This window comes from Oncorhynchus gorbuscha, linkage group LG08, assembly GCF_021184085.1.
Source record: "Oncorhynchus gorbuscha isolate QuinsamMale2020 ecotype Even-year linkage group LG08, OgorEven_v1.0, whole genome shotgun sequence".
Classification (NCBI taxonomy): Eukaryota; Metazoa; Chordata; class Actinopteri; order Salmoniformes; family Salmonidae; genus Oncorhynchus; species Oncorhynchus gorbuscha.
In genome coordinates this window covers 34,731,435-34,748,831 of record NC_060180.1, presented here as the reverse complement: position 1 = coordinate 34,748,831, position 17,397 = coordinate 34,731,435, and the positions used below count along the sequence as shown (strand labels likewise).

The 17,397-nt window shown below is 44.8% G+C and overlaps 2 protein-coding genes across 2 annotated transcripts; one reads left to right on the top strand and one right to left on the bottom strand.

Annotated features, from left to right (window-relative positions):
- Window positions 1–315: 315 nt before the first annotated feature.
- Window positions 316–10,452, bottom strand: LOC124041531 (cactin-like). The gene is made up of 10 exons (XM_046359229.1): window positions 10,108–10,452; window positions 9,312–9,999; window positions 8,438–8,533; window positions 4,679–4,824; window positions 2,787–2,949; window positions 2,551–2,665; window positions 2,081–2,273; window positions 1,767–1,886; window positions 1,315–1,658; window positions 316–1,189 (listed from the first exon to the last, which is right to left on the bottom strand). The coding sequence occupies exons 1-10, from the start codon at window positions 10,407–10,409 to the stop codon at window positions 699–701; spliced, it is 2,658 nt and encodes an 885-aa protein (XP_046215185.1). The 5' UTR covers window positions 10,410–10,452; the 3' UTR covers window positions 316–698.
- Window positions 10,453–10,746: 294 nt separating this feature from the next.
- LOC124041532 (ubiquitin-conjugating enzyme E2 R1) lies at window positions 10,747–15,417 on the top strand. Its single transcript, XM_046359230.1, has 5 exons — window positions 10,747–11,868; window positions 12,247–12,333; window positions 12,725–12,822; window positions 13,435–13,569; window positions 13,676–15,417. Exons 1-5 carry the CDS (start codon window positions 11,683–11,685, stop codon window positions 13,881–13,883), a joined length of 714 nt encoding a protein of 237 aa, XP_046215186.1. The 5' UTR covers window positions 10,747–11,682; the 3' UTR covers window positions 13,884–15,417.
- Window positions 15,418–17,397: the final 1,980 nt, after the last annotated feature.

Below are 17,397 nucleotides of genomic sequence, written 5' to 3'. Positions count from 1 at the left end.
ATGTGTGTGAATAGAATAGTCAACAGGCATGACTGGTTTCAATCTGGGGCAGGAGTGGACTTGCTAAGAAAGTGCTAACATTGGGGGTTAATTCGTCCTAAATCGAACAGCTGTTGTTTCTAAGATTAAAAATAGATCAACGTTACACTTAGCCAATGGTAAAAGGGACAGTTTACTATCTTGTGATTTGTTGACATCCTCTTCCTGACTGATTATGAGACATAGTTAATGCCACTCCTAGGAAAATTTAAATCTTGTCAAATGTTTTGTTATTAGACTGTTTTACCTCACAGCTCTGATGACAACAAATGGAAGTCCGCTATGAAAAGAATCTTTAATATGTAATTTCAGAGACAGGTACATTGAAAGCCTATCTGATCAAACTAAAATACAAACCATTCTTTGTGACAACAGAATGGGCAGGGCTGCCGTAGTAATAACTAGGAGAAAGGTTAACACGAAGATAACCAATAAAAACACAGTTGATCCCAAGTGTGTAATTGTTTTTCTTTAGGCCTTCAGACTAAACATTAACCGCTTGAACACATTAACCTTACTGATGATCCCAACTGATATGATATCTGATCTATACATTCCATTTCTATGGTTACAACCTGGCAGTGTGAGTTTCCTGGTCCGGATTGGGGTCCAGGCCCAAGGCTGGTGTTGTACTGCTGAGGTTCTAAACTCAGCTGGTTCTATCTTCTGTAGCGGTACCTCTTGAAGTGGAACCACAGCTGGAAGATCCCGTTGGCGAACTGACAACGGAACCCGTGGCGGTGAGAGTACTCCCACTCGCGGTTAACGATCTTAAAGGCAATGTCCTCATATGGCGGGCCCGCATGGAACCGCAGAACCCCAAAGTCCTTGTTGTCGGGACTGGGTTCTAGGAAGTACTGCGGTGTGGAACGTTTGTTGATCAGGTCCGGATAGAAGATGTTGAACTTGTAGCCCTGGACGATCTTAGGCGGAGGGTTGTCGAAGTCGTAATGGGTCTGGTTATATTTGTTCCACTCGAAGCCTGTGTGGACCCTGTTGAAGAAGCGAGGTTTCCGGGGACGGTATTTATCAGCCCACAGGTACATCTTCCCTGTGAGGGGAAGCTCTACGCTAAACTGAGCCTCGTCCCCGCCCATGCCCTGTTTGGCGCGACGCACAAACTCATCCTCTGCATTCTCATTGGCATCACCTGGAGAACAAGGGGTGAGCAGAGAGAGAAAGATTGATTAATAGGACGATGGGTAGAGATAGGCCTTGTAAGAATGTCTGAGCGTTTTTGTGTATGTATGAATGTGGGTGTGTAGAGCCTCTTACCTGTGACGGCGAGCTGTCTGCGTGAGAGGTGTAGTTTGTGTGTGTCTTCGTCAGGTGTGATGGTGTGTGTGTCCAGCGGTAGCTCTGAGGGAAGCAGCAGTGTGGGACTGTAACGGCCAGAGTCATACTCTGCCTGGCTCTGCTGGATCAAATCCTCCTCTGTCAGAACAGCCTCTACCACCTCACCCTTCTCCTCTCCATCCCCCTCTTTCTCCCTGTCTCCCTCCGTGGATGGGCCCGCCACTTGCTCATCCTTCTCCTCTGCATCTCTCTTTTGATTGATGGAAGGGGAGGAAGAGGAGGGTCCAGGCACCCCTGAGGGAGTGTCTTTCTCGCTGTCGGTTCTGTGAATGAAAAATAGAGGCGGCAAAGGTCAAACCTAGTGTACTTGTGCGTGCGTGCATGCATGCGTGCGTAGAAAGAGGTTTGACGGTGTTTGTGCGTATACTCACACAGCCTCGTCCTCAGGCTCCTCTTTGATGATCGGGAAGAGAGGCTCACTCTCCACTCCCTGCTCCTGTTTCAGCTTGAACAGCTTCTGACGCAACACGTCCTGGTGCCTCTCTCTCAACCTACAACACAGATAGGGGTTGACATTTTTTATTTGAGTCATTTAGCAAACACTCTTAGCCCGAGCGGCATACGATAAGAGTGTCTGTGTGGATACATTTCTGTACTTTTGCCTGTACTGGTCCCCAGTGGGAATCGAACCCACAACCCTGGCGCTGCAAGCACCATGCTCTACATGCAATCAACCGGTCCTCACCGTGCTCGGCCCATGAAGACCCTGACTTGCTGCATCAAGCTCTCCCAGTAGCCTATGTCCAGGTTGGATCCCCCAGCTCGGATCTTGGTCTCGATGTTGAGGTTCAGCGCCTGGAGCTGGCTGTACGTTTTTCCCTTAAACACTATCTGAACATCGGTGCTCACTGACGTGTTAATGCCATCGCGACGGTCACCTGGAGAACAGAGAGACAGTCAACTAAACAGTAAACCTCACTTGACAGGCTAGGGCTGCACCAGAAATGGCACCCTATGCCCTAATTATATATTACACTACTTTTAACTAGGGTGCCATCTCCGACACTCCCTAGGAGAAAGAGACAGGGGGAGAAATGCCTAGGCGTAAAGTATAGAGGTTGATGATGGACAGCCAAGACATAAAATGGGCCAATGAGAGAGAGCAATACTGAGATGTCCATGTAGCTGGGCCTATGAGAGGTTGAGGTGGTGCACCTGGGCCTTTTCCAGATGCCTCCAGTTTCCGGAGCTTGCTGATCTCATCCTCTGTGATGGTGGTCATATCCCTCCAGAAGTCTACATTCTTCCCCTGCTCCAGCTCCATGTATACCTACAGAGAAAACACACAGGGTCACACAAAAAAAAAAACTCTTCCTCTGCACACCACAATTTCTCAACCAACAAGCTCAATTTATTCTAGAAAGACAGTAAGCACACAAACACACACACACCTTGATATCTTCAAGCAGGTCGTCCATGTCAGTGACGGTGAGTCCGTTGAGGAAGGTGTAAGGTTCGTGCATCTCCACAGCCAAGTCGTCATCCTCGGCACTGATGTACTTAGCCAAAAGGTCTATGGGCTTAGCACGGCCGTCACGGATACGGATCTTAGACCTAAACACACAAACATTTATTAGCTAGAGGGCTACACACAAATCCACACCGGCAGACACCGGAGCACTGAGGTGTTGTTTTTGGACCAGGCTGTTTTTGAGTGAGTAAATGGAACCACCGTGCCTTCGGAAAGTATTCAGACCCCTTGACATTTTCCACATTTTGTTTGGTTAGCCTTATTCTAAAATGAATAAAAAAAATAAAAAAATCCTCATCCAACAACACACCCAACAACAACAACAAAAGGGTATTCAGACTCTTTGCTATGAGACGCTAAATTGAGCTCAGGTGCATCCTGTTTCCATTGATCATCCTTGATGTTTCTACAACTTGACTGGAGTCCACCTGTGGTAAATTCAATTTAATTGGACAGGATTTGGAAAGGCACACACCGGTCTAAATAAGGTCCCACAGTTGACCGTGCATGTCAGAGCAACAACCAAGCAATGAGGTCAAAGGAATTGTCCGTAGAACTCCGAGACAGGATTGTGACGAGGCACAGATCTGGGGAAGGGTACCAAAACATTTCTGCAGCATTGAAGGTCCCAAACAACACAGTGGCCTCCATTATTCTTATATGGAAGAAGTTTGACACCACCAAGACTCTTCCTAGAGCTGGCCGCCCGGCCAAACTGAGCAATCGGGGGAGAAGGGCCTTGGTCTGGGAGGTGACCAAGATCCCGATGGTCCCTCTAACAGAGCTCTAGAGTTCCTCTGTGGAGATGGAAGAACCTTCCAGAAGGACAACCATCTCTGCAGCACTCCACCAATCTGGCCTTTATGGTAGAACAGTGGCCTCCTCAATAAAAGGCACATGACCGCCTGCTTGGAGTTTGCCAAAAGGCACCTAAAGGACTATGACCATGAGAAACAAGATTGTCTGGTCTGATGAAACCAAGATTGAACTCGTTGAATGTCAAGATCATGTCTGGAGGAAACCTGGCACCATCTATAGGGTGTAGCATGGTGACAGTATCATGCATCACGTGGTGACAGAATCATGCTGTGGGGATGTTTTTTTTCACCGACGGGAACTGGGAGACTACCGGTAGTCAGGATCGAGGGAAAGATGAAAGGAGCAAAGTACAGAGAGATTCTTGATGAAAACCTGCTCCAGAGCGCTCAGGACCTCAGACTGGGGCAAAGGTTCACCTTCCAACAGGACAACGACCCTAAGCACACAGCCAAGACAACGCAGGAGTGGCTTTGGGACAAGTCTCTGAATGTCCCTGAGTGTCCCAGCCACAGCCTGGACTTGAACCCCATCGAACATCTCTGGAGAGACCTGAAAATAGCTGTGAAGCCATGCTCCCCATCAAACCTGACAGAGCTTGAGAGGATCTGCAGAGAATAATGGAAGAAACTCCCCAAATACAGGTGTGCCAAGCTTGTAGCATCATACCCAAGAAGACTCAAGGCTGTGATCGCTGTCAAAGGTGCTTCAACAATCTACTGAGTAAAGGGTCTGAATACTTGTATAAATGTAAAAAAAAAATTTTTTTATACATTAGCACATTTGTTTTTAAACACGGTTTTGCTGTCATTATGGGATATTGTGTGTAGATTAATGAGGGAAAGAAACAATTTAATACATTTTAGAATACGGCTGTAATGTAACAAAATATGGAAAAAGTCAAGGTGTCTGAATACTTTCTGAATGCACTGCATGTGAGAGGTTATTGAGGGTCAGGGTTTACAGAGGGATAGTAATGAAGGTGGCACCACTAACCGTAGCTTGGCCTGGTGCAAGTGAAAGTTGTCCTCTTGTTCCGCCCAGGTTTTGAAATGCTCTGCCTCCTTCTCTCTCTGCAGCATCTCCAGCTCGGTCTCTCTCATGGCCTTCTCTCTCTCCCTCTCCAGACGCAGCTGCTTCACCTAAACACAGGCAGACACACAAACACAGTTACACACACACAGGTCCTGCTCTTGCATGGCTTTCTCTCTCTCGCTCTACATTGTCCTACAGTAAAATTGCATGACTTCGTTGCAGTCAAATGTAACACTATTTTGGGGTTTATATAGTCCCAACCTCATTTTGTGTTAAAACTACATTGATTTAAAAGATTTTCAAACCACAACTCTATGCACAAGGGCTACTTTTAACAATTTCCACAAAAAAAAATGTACAAAAATGAGTTTAGTAGAAAATTGTGCAGATGTAACCCTCAGGTTATGCGACCAACGTTTTCCAAAAATGATGTTAAATATCTTCTCCGAATTAAGATTAAAAGATGTCTGCTATCAGTAATGATAGCTTGCGTTTGAAAAATCTCTTTTGGTTATTGAAGTACAGTAAATGAAGTGGATTTATACCCGGTGCCGGTACTACGGTAACAGAATTACATCATGGGTCCCTGATCTGTACTCCACAGAAATGCATAAATATGGAAACGAATGTCATTTACAGCACAGTTTCACAAGTTTGGACATCACAGTAGAATACAATGCAGTACAATACAGCGCAGCAAAGTTCAGTAGAGTTTAGTTCAGTACAATATAAACTCAGCAAAAAAAGAAACATCCTCTCACTGTCAACTGCGTTCATTTTCAGCAAACTTAACATGTGTAAATATTTGTATGAACAAGATTCAACAACTGAGACATAAACTGAACAAGTTCCACAGTACTGCAGTGCATCTCCTCCTCATGGACTGCACCAGATTTGCTGTGAGATGTTACCCCACTCTTCCACCAAGGCACCTGCAAGTTCCCAGACATTTCTGGGGGGAATGGCCCTAGCCCTCACCATCTGATCCAACAGGTCCCAGACGTGCTCAATGAGATTGAGATCCGTGCTCTTCCCTGGCCATGGCCGAACACTGACATTCCTGTCTTGCAGGAAATCACGCACAGAACGAACAGTACGGCTGGTGGCATGCTGGATGGTCATGTCAGGATGAGCCTGCAGGAAGGGTACCACATGAGGATGTCTTCCCTGTAGCGCACAGCGTTGAGATTGAGCTTGTTGTCATTGCAGGCAGTCCGATGATGTTGTGACATACCGCCCCAGACCATGACGGACCCTCCACCTCCAAATCGATTACGCTCCAGAGTACAGGTCTCGGTGTAACTCTCATTCATTTGACGATAAACGAGAATCCGACCATCACCCCTGGTGAGACAAAACCTCAACTCGCCAATGAAGAGCACTTTTTGCCAGTCCTGTCTGGTCCAGCGACGGTGGGTTTATGACCATAGGCGACGTTGTTGCCGGTGATGTCTGGTGAGGACCTGCCTTACAACAGGTCTACAAGCCCTCAGTCCAGCCTCTCTCAGCCTATTGCGGACAGTCTGAGCACTGATAGAGGGATTGTACGTTCCTGGTGTAAGTCGGGCAGTTGTTGTTGCAATCCTGTACCTGTCCTGCAGGTGTGATGTTTGGATGTACTGATCCTGTGCAGGTGTTGTTACACGTGGTCTGCCACTGTGAGGACGATCAGCTGTCCGTCCTGTCTCCCTGTAGCACTGTCTTAGGCGTCTTACAGTACAGACATTGCAATTTATTGCCCTGTCCACATCTAGAGTCCTCATGCCTCCTTGCAGCATGCCTAAGGCACGTTCACGCAGATGAGCAGGGACCATTGGCATCTTTCTTTTGGTGTTTTTCAGAGTAGAAAGGCCTTTTTAGTGTCCTAAGTTTTCATAACTGTGATCTTAATTGCCTACCGTCTGTAAGCTGTTAGTGTCTTTAACGACCGTTCCACAGGTGCATGTTCATTAATTGTTTATGGTTCATTGAGCAAGCATGGGAAACAGAGTTTAAACCCTTTACAATGACGATCTGTGAAGATATTTGGATTTTTACGACTTATCTTTGAAAGACAGGGTCCTGAAAGGGGGACGTTTCTTACAGTTTATTACACTCTACTGTGCTCTACTCAATGTACAGTACTGTACTATGCAAACTTATGAAACATACCTCTATGATAGATTCAGATTTGGTTCAACTACTTTTAAAAGTCCATGGACGTCCAGTGTCCATGGAAAGAGAGGGGGCTCGTGGTTATGTGTCAGTAAGACCTGGGAGAGGTGACATTAACTAGAGAGAAAGAGAGGGGGCTCATGGGTATGTGTCAGTAAGACCTGGGAGAGGTGACATTAACTAGAGAGAAAGAGAGGGGGCTCATGGGTATGTGTCAGTAAGACCTGGGAGAGGTGACATTAACTAGAGAGAAAGAGAGGGGCTCATGGGTATGTGTCAGTAAGACCTGGGAGAGGTGACATTAACTAGAGAGAAAGAGAGGGGGCTCGTGGGTATGTGTCAGTAAGACCTGGGAGAGGTGACATTAACTAGAGAGAAAGAGAGCGGGCTCATGGGTATGTGTCAGTAAGACCTGGGAGAGGTGACATTAACTAGAGAGAAAGAGAGGGGGCTCGTGGGTATGTGTCAGTAAGACCTGGGAGAGGTGACATTAACTAGAGAGAAAGAGAGGGGGCTCATGGGTATGTGTCAGTAAGACCTGGGAGAGGTGACATTAACTAGAGAGAAAGAGAGGGGGCTCATGGGTATGTGTCAGTAAGACCTGGGAGAGGTGACATTAACTAGAGAGAAAGAGAGGGGGCTCGTGGGTATGTGTCAGTAAGACCTGGGAGAGGTGACATTAACTAGAGAGAAAGAGAGGGGGCTCATGGGTATGTGTCAGTAAGATCTGGGAGAGGTGACATTAACTAGAGAGAAAGAGAGGGGGCTCATGGGTATGTGTCAGTAAGACCTGGGAGAGGTGACATTAACTAGAGAGAAAGAGAGGGGGCTCGTGGGTATGTGTCAGTAAGACCTGGGAGAGGTGACATTAACTAGGTCCTTCTGTAGCTCAGTTGGTAGAGCATGGCGCTTGTAACGCCAGGGTAGTGGGTTCGATCCCCGGGACCACCCATACGTAGAATGTATGCACACATGACTGTAAGTCGCTTTGGATAAAAGCGTCTGCTAAATGGCATATATTAACTAGAGAGAAAGAGAGGGGGCTCGTGGGTATGTGTCAGTAAGACCTGGGAGAGGTGACATTAACTAGAGAGAAAGAGAGGGGGCTCATGGGTATGTGTCAGTAAGACCTGGGAGAGGTGACATTAACTAGAGAGAAAGAGAGAGGGGGTTGTCCAGACTCAGACTGTTTTAACACTGGGTTTGTCCACAAGAGAGACAAAGAAAACTGTTGTGAGCTGAACATAACAGTATGCCAGTGGAAGAGAGGACAGTAAGCAGGTGACCCAAGCAGGTGACTATTGTGATTTCCCATTGTAGCCAATTCAGTTGCAGTAATTCCGTTACAGATTTTTTGGTAGGTAATTCCTTTGCCAAATTGGTCACAAAATTACGAGTTTTAATCACATAATAATTCATTAACAAAATTGATATCAGTAAAATCACTATAACTAATTGGTAGGTCTAAAATTACTTGTTACTTCTGGGGACTTAATTTAACACCGATTTCAACTATCCTTGATTTATTATGCAGACCCAGAAAACTTGTGTTGCATAGAAGCATACCTTCTGCAGTTCTCTGCGATTTTCCTCCTGGATACGTTTGTTCCTGTCCTTCAGGTCCTTCTCACCCAGATGGCCAATGCCCTTCCTGTCCAGAGCCTGACCACAACAACAACAGAGAAATACACAAATTCCTCAGAGCCTTGTCTGTTGAAGCCTGAAGACCTGGCATTGAATTGAATATAATTCTAAGTCGGGCAGAAATTAGCATTTCGATCAGGAAAGTTTCATTTCATGACCTCTACAAGCCAGAATGCTGAAAAAAAGTATTGGTTATCCGTGTGGTTGTTCCTTTTGCTGGTAGGAATGTGAGACAAAATGACCAACAGAATAATGTCATCAACCCAACCTTCAGTACGCTGTTCTGTAGATCATTTGTATTTCCGGTTTTTATTTTCAATACTGATGCAATTAGCACGTGACAAACACTTGCACAATATAGCCGAGCCTAACCGAAAGGCAAACACTTCCAGCTGATTGCAAGGAAACGTGTTACGGCTATTGTTTACATATTGTGCATCACGTGTAATGTGACAACAGATTGATAACACAAGTGACAGAACCTATCGGCGCTGCAAAAAGTCAGGTAGACACATTCCTGTGGAAACATTATCTCCACCTCCTACCGCCAAAAGGACCAACAGCATGTACAACCTGCAAAATAAGTATAAATATATATATTTTTTAATTCTGCCTTGTAGAGACTATTGCTTTTTCTTTTACAACGACTTCTTTCAGATTGATATTCATGGAGTAACCATTGTATCAGTCTGCTGTTTAGACTAGGTCTGACAACCACTGCACTTCTAAAAGCAGGAGGTTGATAGTCCCATATACACCCATTTCTCAAGTGCTCATTCTCCCCTCCCCGTCTTACCTTCTGCCATTTGAAGGTGCCCAGCAGGTTGTTGTCTCCGAAGGGGTTGTCTGCATTGGTATAGCCCATGTACTCCTCACTCCAGCCCATCTTTTCTCTCTTCTTCCTCTCCTTGGCCTCCTTCTTGGCCAGTCGTCTGGCCCTCTTCTCCTCTGGGGTCTCCAGGGCCTTCAGCATCTCTCTCTGGTTCTTCTTCTCATCTCGTACCGAGGGACCGGCCTCTCCAGACCCCGGGCTGCCTCCACGGGCCCCGCCATCTGACCCAGAGCTCTTAGACGAGTCAGAGGATCCAGAGCGACGTCTATTACGCTCTTTGTCCCTTTGGTCCTTCCCTCTGCTTCCTTCTCTCCTCCCACGGTCTTCACTCCTCCGGCTGCTTCTTTCTCGACTTTTCTCCTTACATCGGCTTGGCTCCTTGTCTCGGCTTCTCATTCTCTCCCTGTCTCTCGTTCTCTCCCGCATCTGTCGTTCCCTTTCTCTGCTGGGGCTTCTACTCCCTCTGTCTGCACTCCTCTGCCATCTCCTCTCCCAGGCATTGTTTCCCCCGTCCCTCGATCTCTTCCGGTCTGCACTAGACCCTGAGTCGGACTGGGACTGGCTCCTGCCAATCATCTTCTCTCCTTTGTCTTCTCTTCTGCTCTTCTTTTTCTCTCTTTTCTTCCTTCCCTTTGGATCATCTGAGTCAGACCTGATGGATAGAAAAACGTTTAGTTGCAGATACAGTATGTGGGACATTTTTTGCGAACTACATACACAGTACATTTTTATTTCATATAGCTTAACCTGTAACGTTTACCTGGATCTGTCTTTTGATTTGCCCTTCAGTTTACGTCTCTTGTCGCTGTCTGAGTCGCTTCTCGATCCGCGATGGTCTCTGCTACGGGGCCGCTGTCCTTGTCGCGTCGTAGATCCACCACTGCTGTTCGAGTTTCCGCTCTCAGAACGCGCAATTCTCCGGGGTTTTATGTTTCGATCAATGGACCGACTCCGGCCTCTCTTCTCTTCGGGTGATCGTGATCTGCTTATTTTGGACCTGTTTCGATCCCGGTTCCGACTACGAGAGCCAGAACGGGACCGACGATGCTTTTTTGGACCCATGGCAAAAGAGTTCCCAAATTTTTGTGGTCCGTTCTCTTCTAGGTCGCGTAAATAGGACCTGTATAATTATTTTTGTTCGCAGCACACAACTGTATTGTATTTGAGGAGAGAAACACATTAAGAAAATTACAACCATAATTATTTAACTTAAACCACGAAGGGATCCTCTCCTAATAACCTTTATATTGATTTTGTTCACATTTGTTTAATTCTCAGGTATATTTAAAGCCTACCACTGGGACTTGTATTGAGCCCTGACGCAGATTGGTCGCGTCATATTATAAACTGACTGGTCGTTTGGTTTGGAGCAGAATGGGGGATGGTGAAATACAACTGCGCTTTTCTCAAGTATTTTATCATGATCAATGAAATCCGCACACTACATCCCATCTATAAGTATTTTGTATAGAAATATTTCAGTTGACACACAAATTGACATCGAAAATGCCCAGCAAGGCACTTCACATCAAAACAAACAACATTCGTGTTGTAACGTCACACAATTGGACTGTTTTCCAGAAATGCAGTGAGTGTAGTTTTTAAAACCTCGAAAATAATGAAAGAGTTGTAAATACATTGCTATACACAATTAATTGGAGTACTTGTACAATAAACATGGTGAATAAAATGTATATCATGAAACGTTTTGGCAATTTTTGCAATGCTGATATGAGAAGTTTTAAGTTCCATGTTTCATTGGAACTTCATTTCCCAGACGGCACTGCAATCTTATTGAACGTTTTGAGAGGAGTGGAGACTGCTTTCACTCTTCACATTGCTTGCCAGCAGGGACACAGACGTTCGCAGTTGAAAAATATATTCGGTGAATAATTAATGTTGTACAGACTTTGGCTGGTCCAAAACGAATTATTTTAGTATAACTATCAGTAGCAAAGTAACTGCTTTTTAAAATATTAATTTGATCAATAGCTAGCGCCTTATGCTAACTACTAGCTATATCCACGGCAGTCAGCTAGGTCGGTGAGCCTAACTACTGAAATACCAAAACATTTATTTTTAGTATGAGTTTTTCTAAATTCAGCTATTTTATAAAGATAATTAGCCAGATAACACATTGCGCGGTTTCACAACAAATCCATCCACCTGAAGCAAAATAAAAGTTGGCTAACTAGCATTTGTCCGCATCGCAAAATCGCAACAAAAGAAAACGTTTTTTGTGTTTTTCTTTGCAGAATCAGGTGGCTAGCTAGGTTGTTACGTGTGTTCGAGTAAACAACGAGGTTAACTAGCTTCGCTAGTTTGCTATATTACCATGGCGCAACATGGTCCTACTCACGTAGCAAGCTCACAGAAAGCATTAATGTTAGAAATGAAAAGCCTTCAAGAGGAGCCAGTCGAGGGCTTCAGAATAACATTGGTGGACGAGGCAGATTTATACAATTGGGAAGTGGCCATTTTTGGACCTCCTAACACCCACTATGAAGGAGGGTATTTCAAGGTAAGTTCGACGCGTAGGTATGTCAGCTTGTTTTGCAAATATGTTACATACACAAATGCTATTTTCCTAATTGATTTTGTTTGCTAACTAGCCACCATTCCTAATGGACAACTACATTGTTTGCTTCCGTTAATAATAGGCCCGTGAAAAACGTAACATCGCATCTGCATTCTATTGATGCAGCCTGCAGTGACAAGCAGTACTGTTTAGTGTCAAACTTGTTTCTGGGTCACGCTGTTGTTGCTCTATAGTTTGGTCTACTCAGCACTGGGTTGCGACATCAGGATTACAATTGAATCCGGTTAGCTAGTTTAGGCCCCAGAGACGCATGTTAGGACATGTTGCTGACATATTTGCTTCTTTCCCTGTGTCCCACAGGCTCGCATCAAATTCCCCATTGACTACCCCTATTCACCACCTGCTTTCCGTTTCCTCACCAAGATGTGGCACCCCAACATCTATGAGGTAAGAAGAGATAAACATTTATTTTACATTTTAATTCTACAAAAATACATTGTGTAACCTTTTATTAAACTAGGCAAGTCGGTTAAGAACAAATTCTTATTTACAATGACAGCCAAACCCGGACAACGGCAGCTGTATGGTACTCTCAATCACAGCTGAATGTGATTCAGCCTAGATTCGAACCAGGGACTGCAGTGACGCACGCATCTTGCACTGAGATGCAGTGCCTTAGACTGCTGCGCCAATTAATTACTCCATGTAATTCATTTTCAGACATTTTGTGGTGTTAATCTACATTTCTCTCCATCTTTTTGTGGCCTAATCCTAGTCACCTGCAATTTGTGAACATAAACCTGTCTGTATATTAATTTTAGCCTCTTCCCTGTGTTAGAATGGGGACGTGTGTATATCAATTCTGCACCCTCCAGTTGATGACCCTCAGAGTGGAGAGCTGCCCTCTGAGAGGTGGAACCCTACCCAGAATGTTAGGTACACATCTCAGCATGTTCTCTAACCCCACATCCCCTTCTCTCTGTACCTTTTCCTTCTGCTTCATTTTTTTCTCTGTGACCTTCTCCCATTACCAAACAGTTGACAAATTCAGCTAGGTCCCTCCCTGTTTCATTTGGTTTGCTTCCGTTTAGGAAATGTTTTCCAACAGAATCCATAGAATTAATACACCCCTGCTCTCCCTCTGCTTACTATATCACGCTCCCAATTCATCCCTTCTTTCTCTGTCCCTCTCCTCTATGCCCCGCTCTCTCCCATTGTGCTGTGTCACTCATACTCAGATCACATGACCCATGTCGATCTGGCTTCAGTGGAACCTCTCCAAGACTGCACAGAAACCCTGTTACACTTTGTTTATTTTCTGTCTGACCCAGTTACGTGGAATACTATAAGTCATGTTTGTCAGTTCTAATTTAAGAAGTTGTAGGTCTTATTTTTACCAGCAACATTTTAGGTTTATATCAACATCGACAGGCATAAATATCCTAGCCTGTATCCCACAAAGCAGGATCAATAAGCCAACCAGTTTACTTCGATAGGAACTGCTTGGTGCTTCTTTCTGACATCAAACCCTCTGTGTGGCTCCTGTAGGACCATCCTTCTAAGTGTCATCTCTCTGCTGAACGAGCCCAACACCTTCTCTCCGGCCAATGTGGATGCCTCTGTCATGTACCGTAAGTGGAGAGACAGCAAGGGCAAGGACAGAGAGTACGCAGAGATCATTCGGTAGGTACACACACAAAGGACAGAGTGTAGCATGCATACATACCGCAAGTACAAGGACCGAGAGTACAGCACACACTTATTCACCCTCTATCTCCCTGTCTCTCAGGAAGCAGGTGTTGGCCACTAAGGCTGAGGCGGAACGCGACGGGGTGAAGGTCCCCACCACACTGGCCGAATACTGTGTCCGCACTCGCGCCCCGCCACCTGACGAGGGCTCTGACCTCTTCTATGACGATTACTATGACGACGAGGATCTGGAGGATGAAGACGACTGCTGCTACGATGAAGATGACTCTGGGACAGAGGAGTCGTGACGCGTCCTAAATGTGAACCTGGATGGCTGACGCATGCGCTCCCTGACTTCTCCCATAGGAGAGACAGTTCTGAAAGGACTACTTCACATATTTTAAACCTCTCACTTTTTCTATCCACAGATGGCAAGTGGTTCTCCTCCGCCGTTTCTTCTCAGAATCCAAGAACACTTAGGCTGGGCCTGATGTGCTCAGTTTTCTACCAGTGGAAAGGCTGCACCTGTTGTTTTCTGAAAGGATTGACTAAAATAAATGACATGCTACCTTTTGTCCTTGTTTGACTACCTGTAAAAAAAAAAAAACGGGTGTCAACATTGCACTGGTGAAAACACATGGTAAATCAGGCCCATAAGTTAGATCTCTCACTTGTTAAGTTTCCCTTCAACTTGCCGCCTCTAGTTCCCTCACCTATAGACTTCATTGACTGAACAGGTGACTGGAGACTTCTCCATCTGTCATGGTATCTGTGTGACTGACACAGCAGAACTTCTTTATCTCCAAGATGAGGTTCTGTGTTCTCACCACCCTTAAATTTTTGTGCGAGAGAAAACGGACGATACATTTTGCAACATGGGTGTTTCTGCATGTCAGACATCTTGGACACGTTAAATTTTCTTAGATGGACCGTTGCTCTTGTCGCCATACTGGTTTGATTGAATTTAGAAAAAAGTGTGATCATGGAAACGCTAATGACTTCTGTCTGGGGTCCCCAGGTTGAGCTTGAGCTGTGGCCCAAACCCAGTTTGAACATTTTAACAGTGTTTTGCTGGCTTGGAGAACACCAGCTCAGATAGTTATGGCTGTCATTTGAAAGTGGAATGTGTGCTTCTAAAGAGCCCAACGATGCTGCGGCAACCAGTTCTCCTGCGTTTGGACAGAATCTCCTCAGAGACCCTTTGCTCATCAAGGTTCTCCTCTGCGAAGCAGGATGGAGCCAGCGATCTCAACCAGTGGAGCCCAACTGTATGGAGAGAAAAAAAAAGTTAGCTGTATGGGTTTAGCAGCTTCATAATTAGCTACGTTTGCAGTTTTTATTCTTCTTTCATTGAGAATTATGCCTGTAGTCTTTGTTAGAGAATGCTTTCAAATGTCCTGGGGTCGATGTTGGTGGGTTTCTGTAGGAAGATTGTATCTCTTCAATATGTTGTATCAGTCAGCAAGCAGTGGGAATTGGGAATGAAAATGGCAGCCACTTTTGTTTTTGCTTATTTATTTTGTGTGTGCTGCTGGGGGGTGCTATCATGAATCTCCAAACAGGTGTGGGTCCGTGTGTGTGTGTGTCAGCAATATTGGATGTTGCATCTTATTCTAATTTGGCTTAATTTAACTTCCTCTGGATATTTAAGAATGCTAATTTTTTATTTTAAGGTGGTAACGTGATCTAGTTTATCCTACCTGGTGGCTTCAGATATGGTTTACAGTAACATGTACACTTACTGATATGCACATGGACGATCACCTTTTCATTTTATTTACATGTATTTTATTTTTTGCCTATTTAAAACTGAACAAATAAAGATCATTATCGGAAAACAAATAGTATTTTCTTCCTCCTACACCCAATTGAAATGGGCAGTATACATCAATTGTTTTTACAACAATGCAAAAGTTGATTGTAGTGTAACAATGGTGTGTGTGCTGTCTATAGTACATCAACCATAGACAGCCTACAGAAGTAATTGTCAAACTCAAAAGTTCCAGAAATGGTTGAAAATGGCAGCCATATTTGTCAGTGAGAAAATAAAAGGTGATATCAGAAATTGTGTAAAGATTTGTCAACCAAAAATATTCTCACATACTGAACAAAAATATAAATCCAACTTGCAACAATTTAAAATATTTTGTGTTACAGTTCAAATAAGGAAATCAGTCAATTGAAATAAATTAGGCCCTAATCTATGGATTTCACAACTGGGCAGAGGCGCAGCCAATTAAAATGTTTTTTTCCCCACAAAAGGGCTTTATTACAGAAATACTCCGAAACAATATTTTGCTCCGTATGGAACATTTCTGGGATCTTTTGTTTCAGCTCAAGAAACATGGGACCGGCACTTAACATGTTGCTTTTATATTTTTTTCACATCAGCACAGAACCTCCACATTCGACTTGTTCACCTGCCAGATCACCCATGTTTGCACAACTGAAGAATTTCTGCACAAACTCAGAAACCGTTGCAGGAAAGCTCATCTGCGTGCTCGTCGTCCTCACCAGGGTTTTGACCTGACTGCAGTTTGGAGTCGTAATTGACTTCAGTGGGCAAATGCTCACCTTTGATGGCCACTGGCACACTGGACAAGTGTTCTCTTCACAGATGAATTCTGGTTTCAACTGTACCGGGCAGATGGCGCCGTGTGGGCGAGCAGTTTACTGATGTCAATGTTGTGAACAGAATGCCCCATGGTGGCGGTGGGGTTATGGTATTGGCAGGCATAAGCTACGGACATCGAACACAATTGCATTTTATCGATCGCAATTTGAATACATAGAGATACCCTGACGAGATCCTGAGGCCCATTGTCGTGCCATTCATCTGCCGCCATCACATCATGTTTCAACATGATAATGCACGGCCCCATATCGCAAGGATTTGTACACAATTCCTGGAAGCTGAAAATGTCCCAGTTCTTCCAAATCAAACTTTATTTGTCACATGTGCCGAATACACTATGGGAGTCTGCTTGAAACATGTAGGTATTTCAGGGAGAGGTTGAAAATGTCAGTGAAGACACTTGCCAGTTGCTTTGAGTACATGTCCTGGTAATCCATCTGACCCTGCGGCTTTGTGAATATTGACCTGTTTAAAGGTCTTGCTCACATCAGCTACTGAGAGCATTATCACACAGTCATCCAGAACAGCTGGTGCTCTCATATGCATGCTTCAGTGTTGCTTGCCTCGACGCGAGCATAAAAGGCATTTAGCTTGTCTGGTAGGCTTGTGTCATTGGGCAGTTCGCGGCTGCTTAGGATATGTACGTACGGTCACTGTGGGGACGATGTCATCAATGCACTTATTGATGAAGCCGATGACTGAGGTAGTATACTCCTCAATGCCAGTTGATGAATCCCGGAATATATTCCAGTCTATGCCAGCAAAACAGTCCTGTAGTGTAGCATCCGCGTCATCTGACTACTTCCGCATTGAGCGAGTCACTGGTACTTTCTGCTTTAGTTTTTGCTTGTAAGCAGGAATCAGGAGGATATAATTATGGTCAGATTTGCCAAATGGAGAGCGAGGGAGAGCTTTGTAAGCATCTCTGTGTGTGGGGTTAAGGTGGTCTAGACATTTCTTCCCTCTGGTTACACATTGGTAGAAATTAGGTCAAACCGATTTAAGTTTGCCTGCATTAAAGTCTCCGGCCACTAGGAGCGCCACTTCTGGATGAGAATTTTCTTGTTTGGTTATGGCCTTATACAGCTGGTTGAGTGCTGTCTTAGTGCCAGCATTGGTTTGTGGTGGTAAATAGATGGCTATGAATAATATAGATGAACTCTCTTGGTAGATAGTGTGGTCTACAG

Bases quoted from the DNA above. Each gene is read 5' to 3' on its own strand.
- LOC124041532 (XM_046359230.1), top strand. From the start codon at position 11,683: ATGGCGCAACATGGTCCTACTCACGTAGCAAGCTCACAGAAAGCATTA. The intron at 12,334-12,724 runs GTAAGAAGAGAT...TCCCTGTGTTAG, and splicing joins GGCACCCCAACATCTATGAG to AATGGGGACGTGTGTATATC. The intron at 12,823-13,434 runs GTACACATCTCA...TGGCTCCTGTAG, and splicing joins AACCCTACCCAGAATGTTAG to GACCATCCTTCTAAGTGTCA.
- LOC124041531 (XM_046359229.1), bottom strand. From the start codon at position 10,409: ATGGGTCCAAAAAAGCATCGTCGGTCCCGTTCTGGCTCTCGTAGTCGG. The intron at 4,825-8,437 runs GTATGCTTCTAT...GCCTGTGTTTAG, and splicing joins ATCGCAGAGAACTGCAGAAG to GTGAAGCAGCTGCGTCTGGA. The intron at 1,887-2,080 runs GTGAGGACCGGT...TCTGTGTTGTAG, and splicing joins GTCTTCATGGGCCGAGCACG to GTTGAGAGAGAGGCACCAGG.